This window comes from Ochlerotatus camptorhynchus, unplaced genomic scaffold (assembly GCF_037179485.1).
Source record: "Ochlerotatus camptorhynchus isolate MF236.1 unplaced genomic scaffold, CSIRO-AGI_Acam_v1.1 ptg000285l, whole genome shotgun sequence".
Classification (NCBI taxonomy): domain Eukaryota; kingdom Metazoa; phylum Arthropoda; class Insecta; order Diptera; family Culicidae; genus Ochlerotatus; species Ochlerotatus camptorhynchus.
The window spans coordinates 99303-117580 of NW_027040774.1; the positions used below are offsets into that span (position 1 = coordinate 99303).

General features: G+C 40.1%; 1 protein-coding gene across 1 annotated transcript; it reads left to right on the forward strand.

The window, feature by feature from the left end:
• The first annotated feature begins 1119 nt into the window (after window positions 1-1119).
• On the forward strand, window positions 1120-4870 carry uex (metal transporter uex). The gene has a single exon (XM_065228318.1). It carries the CDS (start codon window positions 1255-1257, stop codon window positions 4201-4203), a length of 2949 nt encoding a protein of 982 aa, XP_065084390.1. The 5' UTR covers window positions 1120-1254; the 3' UTR covers window positions 4204-4870.
• The last annotated feature ends 13408 nt before the right edge of the window (window positions 4871-18278 follow it).

Here is an 18278-nt window from a genome sequence, read left to right on the forward strand (position 1 = left end):
ACGATTTGAAATTGGCTCACTACTTGACTAGCCTATTTGTCCCAAGCAAACGATTAACGTACCCCATTCTAGTCGAAATTCTACTCCTACGCAATGTTTGTTTTGATTTGCTATGAAAGTTTGACAGATAAAATGAGGGGTTAGTGGATTTTCCTATGTTTCGAGGGGTGAGTCGATTAGCTTTTGACCGAAGAGAGCATCAGAGCTGAGCCAAAAAGTTGAGCACGCTATTTCGAGACCTTCTAGTCTTAGAGTTACCTCTATGCTAATACTAAAGGTGGCAGATAAGTCTATTATCCTCGTATTGAATCCCGATCAAGAATGTCCGGCTACTTTGATGTCGACATCATAGTTAATCAACACGACTTTAAACGAACATTTTGCTGATCATCCAAACAGGGTTGGTATTAAAAGTTAATCCGATTTGGAGCATACCGCCTTTTTTGTACGCTCATCCGACAAAATGATGGCGGTACTATCTGGGTTAGACTCGCTAATCCGACTGTCAAATCCATACTAAAAAATCAAAACAAACAGCATGCTTACAGCACATATCTGAAAATAGACAGCACAATGTATTCAGAAGCGAGATTATGCTATTTAATCTGACATTTTCCAGATTAACGGGGTCCGTATCTAGTCGTCGGATGAGCCCCCCTGTATACTGAGCTGATCAATTTATGCTATTTTGTCATTTTTACACAATTCTATCTTTCTTGAATTGCTGTAAAACTGACCATAACAACAACAGGCTTGTAGGTTATTGTCAAGCAACCACATATTAGTTTTTTCAGCATTTGGACAACTAGAATCAAAGTCAGTGAAATTTACAATAATGCTTCCATAATAATTTCCTTACAAATTTCAAACCATTTGCGTGACCAAACTTCATCAATCTTTACCGCTTTTTGCAGTGACTCATATTTTGGGGTGATGAATCAAACTGCTGAGTGGCCTATATTAAATCTAACACTGTTTTCTAAAATGAAGCACCCCACTGTATACCACTTGAAGCGCAAACTGTTCTACACTATTCGTTGGCTGGCATCATTGGCATGCCGATGGAGATGCTCTTATTCACTCTGGTGAACATCGGTCGAACTGAACTGACAACAAAAGTGAGTCATTCGTCGCAGGTCGCAGTTGCTAGTGGGCAGCAGGAAAGCAAGAACAAAATATAGATCGAAATCGAACGGATCATGCACGGATTCGAGTGTAGCATTAATTTTTAGTATTTCTAGTGAAAATAAAAATATGCCTAAGGCCAGTCTAATTTCGCCGCGAAAAAGTAGTACTCGTTCGGTCGAATTTGTGTTAGTATTAGCCGTGGTGTTGCAATCCTTCGGCACTACCGCCGTAGTTAATGGCTCGTTACTTAGTGAAGAAAATGGGAAAAGTCTTGCCAGCAACGATGTTGCCACTAATAAGGACGATGAAGATAACTTTAGAAGTAAACATTTGCTGCTTATGACCGCGACCAGTGATTTGACCGGATTTGGGCTAAACGATGAACTTCTGGTGAGATTGGTGCATAGTGAAGAAGACTGCTGGAGGCAAGAGGTTCCGGCCTTCGACGGAAGAGCACGTATCTTAGATCGAAATGATACGCATATGCAAGTGTCGGTGAAATTCTACAACCATCAGCAGAAGCACTTCATAACCGATAGTGGTGGGTTGCTCAATAGCCGTCGACGACAGTGGATAGTTGGTGTGTGTGCGATGGCTGCTAACGAGCAGAAGGGCAACGATTTGTTTTACTTGCCGATTTCCATCTCATCGGCGCAAACGAAGAAGAATGAGATACCGCGAATACAGCGTAGTATCGCTAGTGATGGAGACGAGGGGGTGAACAGTGTTGCAGAATCGGTGGTAGCAGCGGTAACGACTTCGAGTCAGAACCTGATGATACATGGCCTTCGCGTTGAATATGCCGATAAGGAACCGACCATAGACGAGGATGCTGTTCCGTCTGTGTTGGCTCACTCTTCCGTAACGCTCCGGCTGTTCGGCACTGGATTGAACGAAAATACAATGGTTATTTTTACAAATGAGCATAATGTATATGGAGGTTCCTGTCTGGTACCGGTGACCAATAAATTCCGTGTTACTAAGGAATCTATCACCGAGCACAGTGCATTGGTCCGTATCGAGCTTCCGCCTGGAACGAATGGTAAATACTTTTATGTATGTGCAAAGTATGAAACCACCATCGAAACTGCTTCCGAACAGTTGGCCAAAGCGGTGGAACCATTCATACACCAGGGATCCAAACCGTGGATGCGTATGACTAGCCATGAACCATTCCTACCACTTTGGTTCTCACTTATCATCATCGGAGTTTGCCTGATGTTTTCGGCACTGTTTTCTGGATTAAATCTGGGTTTGATGTCGCTGGATAGGACCGATTTGAAGATCCTGTGCAACACCGGGACGGAAGAGGAAAAACGTTTTGCACGTGCCATTCAGCCCGTTCGAGATCATGGAAACTTTTTGCTGTGCAGTATTCTGCTTGGAAATGTGCTGGTAAACTCGACGTTCACTATATTGCTGGACAGTTTGACATCTGGATTGATTGCAATTATCTGCTCCACGATCGCGATTGTGATTTTCGGCGAGATAACACCGCAGGCCATCTGCTCTCGTCATGGTTTGGCCGTCGGAGCCAGAACGATACTCGTCACCAAAGCTGTTATGTTGGTAACGTTCCCATTGTCTTACCCAACTTCGAAAGTGCTTGATTATTTGTTGGGCGAGGAAATTGGCAACTTCTACAATCGGGAGCGCCTGAAGGAACTTGTTAAAGTGACGACCGACATAAACGACTTGGACAAGGATGAAGTTAACGTTATCTCCGGTGTGCTGGAGTTGCGGAGGAAAACTGTCGAAGATGTAATGACACGCATCGAAGATGCATTTATGTTATCACTCGATGCTGTGCTAGACTTTGAAACTATCACCGAGATAATGAAGTCAGGCTTCTCTCGGATACCGGTGTATGAGGGAGATAGGAAAAATATTGTTACACTGTTGTACATCAAAGATCTAGCGTTCGTTGATCCGGACGATAACACTCAACTGAAAACGCTCTGTGAGTTCTATCAGAATCCGTGTCATTTTGTGTTCGAAGATGTAACATTGGATGTGATGTTTAAGCAGTTTAAGGAAGGCCACAAAGGTCACATGGCATTTGTACACCGAGTCAACAATGAAGGCGAGGGTGATCCGTTCTATGAAACTATTGGGTTGGTAACACTCGAAGACGTCATAGAGGAGCTGATCCAGGCGGAAATTATGGATGAAACTGATGTTTTCACGGACAATCGCCGCAAGGTACGACGAGATCGTAGCAAACTTCGCCAGGACTTTACAGTATTTACTCAGGGTCGGGACACCACCTCCCAGCGTTTGCGCATTTCTCCACAGCTCACACTGGCCACGTTCCAGTACTTGAGCACCTCGGTGGAAGCATTTAAATTGGATATGGTTTCCGAAACAATTCTCCGTCGTCTGTTGAATCAGGACATTGTCCACCACGTCAAACACAAAGGAAAAGACCGAAATGATCCGAGCATGTTCATCGTCACCCGTGGAAAACCGGTGGACTTTTTCGTGCTCATTCTGGAAGGTCGCGTTGAAGTGACCGTCGGCAGGGAGAACTTAATTTTCGAGAGCGGCCCATTTACTTACTTTGGAACGCAAGCATTGATTCAAAATGTAGGCGTAGATATCCCAGTGGACTCGCCGCAGCAAATCATGGGTTCTCTACAATCGCTCAACATGGATGCCCTGTTGCGTCACACCTTCATACCGGATTACACCGTCAAAGCGGTGACCGAGGTGGTGTACATCCAAATCAAGCGGAACCTGTACTTAGCGGCCAAACGTGCTACCCTGATGGAACGTTCTCAACGTTTCGGCGATCAGTCACTGGAACCGATCGACGACGAGGTCGAAAAGCTGCTGCACTCGCTGGACGAAGACGATCGAAGCTATGGAGCGGACACCGTGGCTAACCTGCACACTCCGAAGGCCAGCAAACCTACTAGCAACGCCCCGTCACCGACGACGGTGCTATCCGATCACAACAATGGACCAGTGCCGCCCAGTAGTCTCAGCGTCAGTGCTGCCAACATGCGCACCCACAGTCTAGCGGTCACGTTCGACGATTCCGAGAAGCCCTTGCTGACCCGTTCCAAATCCTAATGTTTGTTCCCAGAGAGCTCTACAATATACTGTTTTTTGCAAAGTAAGTTGAACGTAATGTTTGTAGTCCTGGTTGTAGTCAAAGATTAATATTATCATTAAACAACAAATCAAAGCTATTATTATATATAAGATGAATTAATAAAAGAAAGTTTTATTATTTTCGTCCTAACGTTAAACAAAAGAATTAACAGATGATAGTAGAATGTAAGCGAAAAATTTCATCCTAGCTGGTTATAGCTCTCCCGGTGTGGGGAACCGTGTTCAAATGAGGTGTGTTCATTTTGCGGAATATTCGAAAACCCCCTCAGCAAAAAACGACGAACATTGGTTCCACCTCCAAACAATTTGAAATCATAACTACACAGTACCTATGTAGGTGAAATCACGAATTAAGTTCCTTTGTAGAGAGAAAAAAAAACGAAAAGAAAAGAAGACACGTCACGTTTCGGCTTGGAGATATCCCCGCCCCACATTAGTAACTGGATGGCATTGAAGAAAAATGCAGGTATTAGTTTTTATTTAATGATGCTACACAGAGTTTACACATTTAAAACAAAAATCGTCCCAGAGCATTTCATTACTGCAATTTAGAAAACTTGTTGTGCATTACCATGAATCAAAGCAGGAAATTATGCGAATAAAAATTACTTTTCACACATTTGAATGAGCTTTTATTTTCATTTGATTGGCTTGGTAGGTAGTCTGCGTTATTTCCGTTTCCCGTGTCATTAACACTTTGTTACCTTTCTGTTTATTTAAAAATGATAATCCTATCTATATCTTAAGAAAGATCATTCGAAACTGAGTTATCTGGGGAAATGACATAGAAACTGAAGTCCATCTTACTTGTTTAACTAATTATCGCTTCTACGCAGCCGTACTTATCTGAAAATTATCATGATGTCGACAAAAACTATCCACCTACTGATAAATCTGACGTTCTTACACATGGGAAAGTTAACCAGCGCACACAAAAACAAAATGTTCATGTCAAAGTTACCTAAAAACATGCTTACCTAGCTTTATCATTTATCAAGTAAAATCGGCGGCAGTGAATCTGGAGCTGGTTATTCACTGATTTTTTCATATGGAGCGCCCATAATCTTATCTTTGGGATGTACACACAATATACTGCCGTCCTTCGCATGTCGATCCCATAGTCGTTTTTGTCAAAACCTAGTTTTTCAATGCAAATGGTAGCTAATTACCCATATTTTCATGATACTGGATGAACTCATCAACTTTGTTCTGAAAAAGTTTGGAAAGACAGTCACATTGGTTGTCTCATCACATAAGAAACAATGCAAACTTAAAACGCTATTTTCTAGGATTGCCGATTTTCGCTATGGTACGGACATGCGAAGAGTGGCAGAATTATACTAGGTCTCTTAAAACTAGGATACGGGTAAACTTGTCTGCTATCAGCTCGCCATTAAGCATACGCACATGAAATTTTTCGGATATTTGCCTGTTTTCGTTCGGATCGGATACACCACGCATTTTTTTTTTTTTGTATGGCGTATCCGATTCAAACGCAAACAAGAATGAAGGCGATTGGCTTTTCAGTTTAATGGTGGATCAAAACGCTAGGATGCTTGGTCTTCTTCAGAGTATATAAAGTTTCGTTCAGCCCAAATGATCATAAACTAAAAGTAGTCCTGATGTAGATCCCAATTCCTGGATCTTTTTCTTGAAGAATATTAGCTGAAACAAAATGACTAATTCTTCAAGATCTTTAAGTTTCCCCGAAAGTCTAGACTTTTCTTTAATGTTCGGAGCTACGCAGCTAAGAAAAACGTAATTTCAACTAAGTGATGAAAAAGTTTTGAAGTTACTAGAGACTCCATAACTTATTGCATTAATGTACCTCTACTATTGGTGGAGGTACATTAGTGCAATGTGTTCCATTTGATCCATTTACCCTAGCGATTAGCTATTGTGTGTGTGTGTGTGTTTGTGTATGTGTGTGTGTGTGAGTGTGTGTGTGTGTGTGTGTGTCTGTGTGTGTGTATGTATGTATGTGCGTGCGTGCGTGTGTGTGTGAGTGTGTGTATGTGTGTGTGTGTGTCTGTGTGTGTGTATGTATGTATGGGCGTGCGTGCGTGTGTGTGTGTGTGTATGTGTGTGTGTGTGTGTGTGTGTGTGTGTGTGTGTGTGTGTGTGTGTGTGTGTGTGTTTGGTGTGTGTGTGTGTGTGTGTGTGTGTGTGTGTGTGTGTGTGTGTGTGTGTGTGTGTGTGTGTGTGTGTGTGTGTGTGTGTGTGTGTGTGTGTGTGTGTCTGTGTATGTGTGTGTGTGTATTCCCTCTAACCCCCACTGGCCGGCAGTGTTATTATGGAAGAACTCTCTCCACAATGTCGCATTTATGGTCATTGTAGACAGCTTTAGTCCGGGAGTTAGAAGGTGATAGCTCATTTGCAGATCCAGCAACCCATTTCAGAATGTCTGGAGGGTCACGCCCATTCCGAGGTTACTTTCACTTACAATAAGCCCCGCATGTTTGCATCACCGTTATCAAATGGATATTGGTCGGTTTGATGTCCACCATCTGTTATTGAATTGCCATGGTGATCTGGGACGAGGCTCACGTCCAAAGACGCTGGTCCACCGAGCGCTCAGTGTGCGAAAGGAGAATGAAAGAAATACGAAAGGGATCAGTTTCAAGAAGTGACAGTTTCATCAGATTCCCCAACTAACCATACTCAAGCAAAGTAAGAATATACAAGCTATATTGCGACTATATGGTTACTTGGGTACTCATATGGCCATCAGAATGGTTCATCGGTTGCGAAGTGAAGTATTTCTGAAAGTGATGCGTAATATTTCTCAATGTTTTGATTTTATCCTAACGTTACCTCAATGTTATTTCACAGACAAGCAGACATAACACATTGAACATTTATCATTGTAAGCCCTACCGCCATCTGTCGGATACACTATGATGGGCAATACACTAAACAGATGGTTGTAGTGTGTAAACGTCAAACGCTAGGGAATTGATTATGTGCACCACAAGTGACAGTACTACCAACTAAGAAACATTTAAATTGACCATTAAAAACGATTTTGGTGAACGTTTTAGGAGTGTTATGTCTGCTTGTCTGTGATCATACCTTCACTATCGCAACTTCGGGTAATCAGCGAAAGTACTTGCATTTTTCTCAGGCACTTTTGATCTAACTGCAATTATTCTCTCATACTTGAAATGTGCCACGACCAAATTGGCACAACGACGCCCTATACGCTCTCTGACCGAATCGCAGGGTTACCCTAGCGATAAGCTATTTCTACCAAAAAGCAATTTAGCTGAACTGCCTATAATCCCATATCAATCCCATATGCGATTCCCATGTAAATATTTGAAAAATCACAATAAATTTAATTTCTTAAAATCACTTGTATGTTATGTTGTATCAGCAAAATATGGCAACTCGAAAAGCAGAACTGTAGCTTCACATCTGGACGATTGAATTTGAGGATGGGACTGATATGCGATTGCTTTGCTTGAAGAGACAAACTGACTTTATGTTGTTTTCACATTTTTCATGATAGTCCGTAGTTTTATCACATCATATGAAAGTAGATGCCAATTGATAGTGGATAGTATTGTTATCTCAAAATTGATGAAAATCCATACGGGACTGATGTGCGATTATAGGCAGTGAAGTTGTGTACAACAAAAATATAGGGTTAACGCACCAATAGTTAGTACAATGTGTTCCTATAGTGGCTTAAGAAGTCTAACACATTGCACTAACGTACTTACACTATTGGCACCGACGAACCGACGTGACAACTTATACAAGCTACTTTCAAATTCGTGCCCAAGACGCCATATTTAAAATACGTTAAACACTACCGACATCTACTCATCCGATCGCGTCATACCATGAGCAAGGACACGAACACACATGTAATTTACATTGCCTTGGTTTGCGTCTCACCTCGTTTGATCACCCGTTTGAAAGTTCGAATCGCTCGTTTGACAATTCGAATTGTGGACAAACGAAATGCTCTTGTGGCATCTCGGTTCGTCGGTGCTATTGGGGCGTTTACCCTATATGATAGCGGGAGGGAAGGTTATATATGGTAAATTGACTAAAGGGTAACGGGATATGTTCTCGGTCTATGCTCTTTTCCGAACACATAGTTCGATATTTTTGTTATTGATGCTACTTTCCGTCATGATAAAACTATGGTGAACGAACAGTTTTAGGGTGCAGCACTACTTTCACATATGGGACCATAGACGTCAACAACAATGAATATAAACATTCAACATTCTTGAATCAAATGCTTTGCTCACACACAGAGTTTAGAAAACCGAAGTCGATAAAATTTTACTGGGTTTTCAAACAGCTGAGTTTTCAGTAATCAACTTAGTAGTTTTTACTTTTACTGAAAACTCCGTAAATCGCAGAATCTCTGAACTGTCAAAAAATAACGTTTAAGTCAGTAATAAATTTGCTGTCTATATTAGTAATTTATTTGTTGACCTTTATTTTTTGCTGAGTTATTTAAGTATTTTTATTTCAGCATGTTGATTTCTTTATGGTATCATACAATGGGTAGGATTAAAATGATTAAATTTTTTTAGGATTTTTATTTAGGGGCGAGGTTAACAAGATTATCGCTTCCTGGTGGTTCGGCCGGTTGGTGCTCTCTTGGTGTGCGGATTGCGTGTCTATGTCTGGAGCTCTACAGGCAATATTAGTGGATGTTTTTGCTTAAAAATCAGTGAAATATCTGGAAGTCTATGCAGGAGTGCATAAACTACCCAATTCCGTGGCAGGTTCATGTTTCAGGTAGCATTGGCTTCCAGACTCACTTCACTTATTTTCACAAAGGTTTTATCTAGGGTTTTCTATTAACACACAAATTTCCGTGGTAAAGTGCGCGAGGTGAAGTGGAGGAGGATGACGCTCCATCAAGTTGACTTACTGGTGAGATCAGCAATTTTGGCATTTCGTTTGATGACTGTTCAGTAAAACATAATGAATACTGAAAACTCGGTACTCTATTTTACTGAGTTTTAGTCATTCACCGTAAATCTGTTATTTTACGAAAAAAACAGTACTTGCTATCACCGTATTCAGTTGTTTGTCACAAAAGCTAAAATGACGTTTATTACCACTCGAACTTTGAAATAAAACATTATTTTGAGAATTTTTCTTCTAGAACCTCGATAAAAGTAGCCAACATTTGTGCGTTTCATAAAAAAAAAGAAATTAGTTGGTCCAGTTTTGTGAAATCGCTGGTAGAAAGTCACGCCAAAACTGCTTGACAAAGTGGTCAATAGCTGAATGTTCGGTATTTTTTGTGGATTACAGTTCGAAAACTATACAAAAAAAAAAAAAAAAAACCGCACAGAGAAGCCATGATTAAGTGTGCACGAGTTACATTATGAATAGTGTAACATAAGACTGACGTGAGAGGGTTGTGCTGAAGTGAAGGTATGTTGAAATGCGATCACACCCTACTGCTTATCCGACTGAACATTGAACACTGAACAGCTTCAGTTAATTCTCATGACAGGTATATTTAGGCATACATAATCGTGCACGTGTTTCGATTTATCCTATTTTTTTCCCTAAAGGGGCTGTTCATATACTACATAGATAGTTGAAGGGAGTTGGCGATTGTCTACGGTCCATACAAATACAAAAAAAAAACATGCATAAACAATAATGCTGTCCACGAGACAGTTGCGATCAGTTGACTTTTTGTTTACAAAGAACTTTTGACCGATCACAATAGAACTAGCAGTTTATTCTCATAATATGAATTTCTGCTTTGTTTATGTTTACATTCAGCACCATTAACACCATATCACTCACACACTCTAGATTTCAAGCTGTCAGTTCCACTGAGAAACGTCTCTTGGATCACCTAATTGTGTCAAACCCAAAAAAAACCACCCTAGTTTATGAACAGCCCCTAGAATAACATTTTTAGGATTATTCAATCATTATTCCCGCTATACGACTTTGTAAATATTTTGGAAACACCCCTCTTACTTATTGCGAATTCGTTTATTATCGGCGCGAATCCGAACTTCAGTAGTAAGTGCAAACCTCAACCTGAGCTAGATTTAAAAAACAAACGAAGTGCGTCAGAAAACAAGCAGACCCAATCTTGATATCCGATCCAGGTTTTAAGTGAATAATAAACGAATTCGATATTAGTAAGATCTTGCTTCAAATAATTCGTTTTCATTTATTATCAACATCCTTGTGTAAGATATTGCTGAAGTACCCTCCATCTCCGAGGTAAGTTAAACCGCAATACACTAAAGCCTTTTTTACACGGTTTTTTGAAACGACAATATAGGTATTTTCTGAACGAGAACGACGTTTATAGGCCGGAAATCGATAGTTAACGTCATTTTGGAATACAAGAAGGTGATTTCCGGTCTGTGATGACATTTCGAATACCCTTCAAAAAGGATTTTTTTTTGGAACTGGGACGTCTAGAGACCGGAAATCGATTATTGATGCCATTTTGGAATCCAAGATGGCGTCTTCCGGTTTATGAAAAACTGTCAAGTAGCCAACTATAAGGGGCTGTTCATTAACTACGTAGACAGTTTTTCGGAATTTCTTGAAAGTTCTTGCAATTAATGCACCTGCTCTGAAGATCTCTGATTCCTCGAAATACTTGGGACATCTCTGAAAATAATGAAGCTGCTTAAAAATCTTTAAACTTCTCTAAAGTTCTCTGATCTTCTTTGATGATGTCAGAACTTTGCTGAATATTTCGGACATTCCCCGAGTTTCTAGAAACTTCTGTAAAGTTCCTGTAATTTCATTGACGTTAATTGAACTGAATTCTCCTGCAGTTGCTCTGCTCTGAAATGAATCTCTCTGACCATCTTTAAAGATCCTCCCTTAGCTCTACAAAGCAAGATCATGCTGGAGGTGGCTGGGTTCGATTCCCGGTCCGGTCTAGGATTTTTTCTCGAGTTCAATTTACTTTGATGCGATGTCCAAAAATTCGAACCCAGTTTTTTCGATGCATCAATTCAGATTGCAAAAAGCGCTCGTCATTACAGTCCTTTTACTATTTTACACAGAAAAAAAAACGAACTGAAGAAAACTGGGTATGAATTTTTCGAAAATGCATCAAAGTAAATTTCCATAAAGAGAGTTTACCTCATCTAAAATTTCATGACTACCTTCAGTTAGATGATCAAAGGAGAAATAAATAAACAAGTAAATAAATAAAATCGAGGAAAATTTTTGTTCTCTGCTGTCTAGGATTTTTAATTGAAATCCTACTAAATATTAAGTTAGTCTCATCGGCCGTGGTCAGCGTCTAACGATGTAACAACCGCCACATCCACAGTCGAACTGAAACAAAAGCTGCAGATACGCTCTTTTATAACCTCGCTATCGACTCGTTTCTCTGTTCTTTCGATAGTTATAACCGAGGGGGGTGACTCTATCTACGATTCAGGGAAAAATGTGTGTTCGCTGTGGTTATCTGCGCGCACTCCGAGTGGATAGAAAGAAGATTGATGACGATTCTGAAGATTTCCTACAAAAAAGATGATGCGCGATGCAAGTAGATGCGAGAAATTAAAAGATTTTTCAAAAATTGATTCGCTAGTGTGAGATTTGTTGAGCATCTAGAATTGAGATTTAGATGTGTCGCCACCCTCGGTTATAACAAACAAGCACGTGATTGGTTGGTTACGGTCATTAAGTATGATTAAAGCATGTCTGGAAAGTAACCGGCATATTTTGTGCACTATATTTTGTATCGAATACTTCGGTTAGATTTATCGTGTAACATACCATTCAGTACACGGTTAGAAAAAAAGTACCCAAAATTAAGTTCTTTTCACTCATCTCGGCACTATAGTGCAGGAACCCAAAAGTAGGTAAAGCTGGTCAAAGTAATTTTCATTTACTTGTGTGCAGTTCGTATGGAATTTTCCACTTGCTTTTTAACCAAAAGTAAGTTAGTTGTACCCAACAGTAGGTAAATATGGTTATACTCAACGTTGGGTTCCCACACTTTACTACCCCTGTTGGGTGGGTTTACTCCTCTGTTTTTGACAACATTAGAAGGAGAAAAGGAGACAAACTAGTCAAAAGTAGGTAAAAGTGAACTTTCCGTTGGGTGCTTTTTTCTTACCGTGTAGGTTTTTGTTTGTAGTATTTAGAATAACTTAGGTGTGTACAAACGTCAGTTTTCATAACCATGAGATGTAGTGAAAGAGAAGCGCAATCGAAACGCAGTGCCTAGTTTTTCAAAAATATTGCTAATGGTTGCAAGACCGTTCACTTCAAAGCGGAAGTAGTTTCTTCCAGCACTATTTATGTTTTATTTTAAAAAGCTCATCTTTCGACATTTTGGACTTAGAACCCTTGCGACAACTCTAAATTTTTGATATGTTACTTAATTAGTCCTAATAATCATTTTCCACATAAGAAAACATGTCCCCGAACTTATGACCTTTAACGTGAGAGGCATGAATGCTAACCATTACACCGGGCCCGTCCCTTAGTTCAGATGTTCAAGCTTGAGCGCAAACATGATGTTTTATCCCCAGGCGTGATTCATTGCTCTTAAGCTCGATATGCATACAACAATTCGAATTAAAAGTTTCTCGAATTTGGTGTTTCAACTACGAAAATATTCAAAGTGAATTTATTTTTTTATGATTTGAAAGTTTTTATTTGACTATCGACACGTAATTTTAAAAGTTCACATTTTTAAAATAAAAATTGTACAAATGTCAAAATGACCTCTTGAAAAGCTCATTGTCATTGTCCAAAAATCTAATAGGGCATAGTTGAAGATGCTAATTTCAAATAACAGACTGTAGTGGTAATTTTTATACGATAGAAGGAGTAGATGAAAGCATAGAGTTGATAGTTCCGTTAGAGTACGGCAGTGTGAAGATTGTATATAGATGTTAGAATAGCGAGCTAGACAACTTTTAAGCAAGGTACAAATCGGTTTTTTCATCTCTCTTTACCAAACTCCCTCTTTGGAGAGGGATGGTGAGGGGTGTCCCCCCCCCCGCCACCACTGGCAAAAAGAGATGAAAACCGACCCACTCAAGTACCAACGGTGTGTTTGAAACAGTTCTACCGATTTTTTACCGCACTTCAGTTGTTATTTGAAGGAAGGCATCCAGTCGTAGGTTTGGAAATTGCAACTATTGTTTACCCCTACCACGATATGTGCTTGCAATTTCCAAACCTACGACTGGATGCCTTCCTTCAAATAACAACTATAGTTAAAAGGGGGTCGAAATTGAGCACATGCTCGGAATGAACCCGACCTGCTGCAATTGCAAATGCAAGCTCAACGCGCAGCATGTTTACGTAAAGACTACTAGGATACCCTACCCAAATCTATCATGCCGAAAATCTTATGTAATTTTTATGACCTCAAAAATAAACAAATGCAGTAAAAGCAGCGTAATGTCAGTTCATGCACTGTATTAATGATAATTTTTGTCCTTTTTGGCAAATAATATTACACCATATTTTTAACACGACCGAAGTGCATCCACTTTGATGTGATATCAAATTGATTTGTTGCTGCTCTTCAGAGTTTCCTTGGAATTATCCCAATTTTCATTGAAATTTTCTTGACAATTCTTCCTGTAAGTTCATCCAAGTCCAAGAGCCTTGGCAACTTTCCAGGGCACAATATCTTGATTTCTTTTTCAAATATGGAATCTAGCTCATGATTTTTAAATGAAGTTCCAAGCACAGACAAACAGACATAACACTCGCAAGTTGTTCATCGAACAAGAATTTAACGGTCAATTTAAAAGTCTCGTAATTCGTAGTACCGCCACCTGTGGCGCGCATAGTCAATTCTCTTGCGTTTGACGTTTACACACTACCGCCATCTGTTCAGCGTACTACCCACCACAGTGTACTCAACAGATGGCGGTAATGTTTTAGCGACGATGTTTTACAGTGAGAAATATTCAATGTGTTATATCTGTTGGTCTGTGTTCTAAGTATAATCTCTAGCTTTCTAATTTTTTACCTTATGATCCATGCAGCTCAATAGCGTTTGTCCTAGTGCTTCGAATAATATTCAGAGTTCTGTAACTCAGAAATCAGAATCATATTTTCACCGATGAAATATTTTAAACCGATCAGATTACGAACGTAGAGGTCCCAAACTATGATTCTACGGACATTTGTTGTAGGTAAATACAGTTTTTCATAAAAGTCCCATAAACATAGTGTGCAGATTTTACTGTGAATTACAGGACCTTTCTTAAGCTTAAAATGAGTAAACAAAAAGAAACTTGGATCATCGTCAACCGAGCGGGCGCCTATCATTTATGTATGGACACTCATAATGGAAGTGTAAAGTGTACACCACGCAACTACATATTAAGTGGAATCGCAAACGAACGGACGAATGAGATAAGGGTAGGTACTACCTATAAACGCATAACAGTCCCATTTGAATAGGAAAACATGCAAAGATGCGACTTTTATGCTTTTATGGGCAGGGTACACAAAGTAGATAGACATTGATAAGACAATTAAGTTATCGCTTTCCTAGGTGTTGTGATTTCGCATTAAGTATGTGAACTTGACGGTGATTACTAAATTCAGATAGCAACGTAAAAATTTACGGCAACAAAGAGGGTAGCTCTTTAAAAAACCGAATTCGAAAGATGTGAATACGTGAGATGATTTGAAATCTGTGCCCATATTAGACATAGCATAGAATTTTTATCCTGCATAAGATAGGCAATGGCATTTTTAGAAATGAGAGCAGTGGTACTTATTTATAGATTTCAAGAAATGTTAAAATTCAAATGCCACGTGTGGAATTATGGAACAGAGCGCACGACACGCCGAACCATGTTCAACTTCATGGATATTGCTTTTCAAGGTAATTTATCAGTCACCTGACTTTACATTCACCTCCATCGTGATGTACTGATTTTGTGCTGATAAGCATTTTTTTTAACAGCACCACACTCCTCCGGTTACGCAATTTACAGATCAATCCTCTGTGCCGCTATGATGTTTCCATTTGTTTAAGGTGAATCACCGTGGAAACCTTATTTCTGGTTAATCTCATTTACACATAGCACACTAGCAAGTTTGTATTATAGACAACTCCGGAGAACTTTGTGATTTGGACGTAATTGCTTTTGTAAACAAACACGTCTATCGCCGATTAATCGTAAATTGAAACTTATTCTCGCGAACAAACTAAATGATAAAGGAATCATTTCTCTACCTGTTTGTGCCCTTAATTTTTTAGATTGAGCTTTAATTTGCGAGAAATTGGCGATTGACGTGTTTGTTTACAAAAGCAATTACGCCCTAATCTCAAATTTCTCCGGAACTTTCGGTAAGAAGTCAATTGTTAACTTATCTATTTCCGCGATTGATTTATCCGGAAATCCATATCCGAAAAAATATTAAAATTTTAACAGAAATATTTAAAATATCGAACTTAGAATGTTAATTAACAGCATTCGATTAATAAGGTTACCGGAGATGAACCAGCGTCTGGCTGAAAATCTCCTTAATAAAGACAACCAACAAACAAACCGATTAATAGGGGAAATGTAGGTAATGTCGGCCTAAATGTCCCTAATTTGGGCCTATACATAAATTCAGCAAACGACTAAATTTTCAATAGTGACCAAAAATATCCATTAGTACCGTCCCAATGACGCGTTCATCTAGATAAAATTGATAAATAGCAGATTTTTAGCGATGGGCCCAATATTAGATCCATAGGCCAACATTAGAGCCATTTCCCCTATATGTAAGTGCAACGAAAGGTTCCAATCAAATTCCCGGTTTATTCGATTCCCGGTTTCAAGCACTGGCCATACTAAGCAGTTATACCGTTATACATTTTATAAACCTATCTTGATGAAACGTTTCTTGTCGATTATTATTATAGGGCCCATAAACCTATTATGTAAGTCTTGTCGAGCGTCACTTCTGGTCACTGTTTCAATTTGGTATTACTTCTGCAATACCAAAATAGACCAGTGACCAGAAGTGACGCTCGACTGTCAGACCAAGTATACGATTCGCAAATATCACACATATTAAAATATTTGATATTTCCACCATCATCGGTATTGATGCTGATACTTGGAGCTGTCCTTCCCGTAGGTTTTAAGGCTTCACTACAAGGAAAACTTCTCCACAATGGCAAGACTCGATTATTCAAACAAAGCTGACAGTGTTTTGAAAATAACATTTAGTGAAACAGCTTTTGAAATGAGAATCAAAGTTTAACAGCTGATTGACATGATCTGCGTTACTGCTCTGCTGACGGCGTTAAAGGTGCCCTCCTCTCGACACATTTCTTCGACGACATTCTCCGTGCTAAGGGCGAGCATATCCTCTCGCACAGCATCAAATCTAGGACATTATAAGACCACGTGCTCTGGTAATTCTTCCACATTCACACACTCCGGACAGAAGGGTGACGTTGTGTATCCGAACCGATGCAGGTACTTCCTGAAGCAGCCATGACCAGACAGGAACTACGTCAAGTGGAAGTTGACTTCTCCATGCTTCCTGTTCACCCAGGTCGAAAGAATCGGTATTAGCCTGTGTGTCCATCTACCGTTCTCTGCTGCATCCCACTCCTGCTGCCACTTAGCCATCGACACCGTTCTCACCATTTTTCGTTTTCCTCTGGTTTCTCTCGTCCTCCGCCAAGGTGATGCCGATTGGAATCATACCGGCGATAACGCATACTGCCTCCATCGAAATGGTTCTGTACGTACTCACGACTCGCATGGCCATTAGGGTGTTTCATTTTGAAAAAAGTGATGAATTTTTGATAGGCCACCCTCCAGTTCGATTCATAGCCCCAAAATATGAACCTGTGCAAAAAATGGTAAAGATTGATGAAGGTTTAGAGGTCGCGCCAATGATTTGGATTTTGTATGGAGATTTTGGTGAATTAGTATGGGAAATTATTGATTTTCGTTTACATTGCTCTAACTTTGGTTGTAGTTGTCCAAACGTTGAAAAAAAAAAAATATGTGGTTGTCATGACAATGATCAACAAGCCTGTTGTTGTTGCGATGAAATTGGCGTTGTTGCCTTGTACATATTCATCTGTCAATTTACCCTATTTTGCCATTTTTTCACATTTTTATAATTCTTGATACGTTGCAAAACTGAGCGTAGCAACTGTAGGCTTTTTGTTTATTGCCATAGCAATAACATACTAAATTTTTTCGACATTTGGACAAGTAGAAGCAAAGTTATAGCGATATAAGCGATTTTTTAAATTCTTCCATAGTAATTCCCATACAAATTTCAAATCATTGGCGCGACCTCTAAACCTTCATCAATCTTTACCAATTTTTGCACAGGTTCATATTTTGGGGCTATGAATCGAACTGGAGGGTGGCCCATCAGAAATTCATCACTTTTTTCAGAATGAAGCACCCTAATGGCCATGAGTCGGAACGTACTGCTTAATTTCCTTTTATTTTGCTTCGTTTTTAGCGCTTCAATCCAGGCTGGACCTCCGTACCTTAGTATCGATGAGGATACCCTAGCCAGAAGAAGCCTCTTGCTGTTGCTTGAACCAGAATTGTTCGGCATGATTCTGGCTATTGCGTTGATGACCTTCGCCGCCTGTTCGCAAGCATATTCGATGTGGCTGTTAAAGCTTAGCCGGTCGTCGATCATCACTCCCAGTTACTTCAGCACGCGCTTCGAAACAATGGTGTGCTCTCCAACGGTGATTTCTGCCCGCTGCACTGCTTTGCAGTTACTGACCAAAATCACTTCTGTTTTGTGGTGGGCTATCTGTAGATCCGCTCCTTGCATCCAGCTACCAATCGTATCTATCGCCTCGGCCGCCAGCATTCCCACTTCTTCCAGCGTCTCACCGGTTACCGCCAAGACGACATCGTCCGCAAAGCCAACGATCTCAACTCCTTTGGGCAGCTTGAGCGTCAGTACGCTATTGTACATTCCGTTCCACAGCGTGGGACCTAGAATGGAGCCCTGTGGAACTTCCGCCGTGATTCTAAGCGATTTCTGCACCGTGTCTGTCGCGTAGACCAGGACCCGGTTCTGGAAGT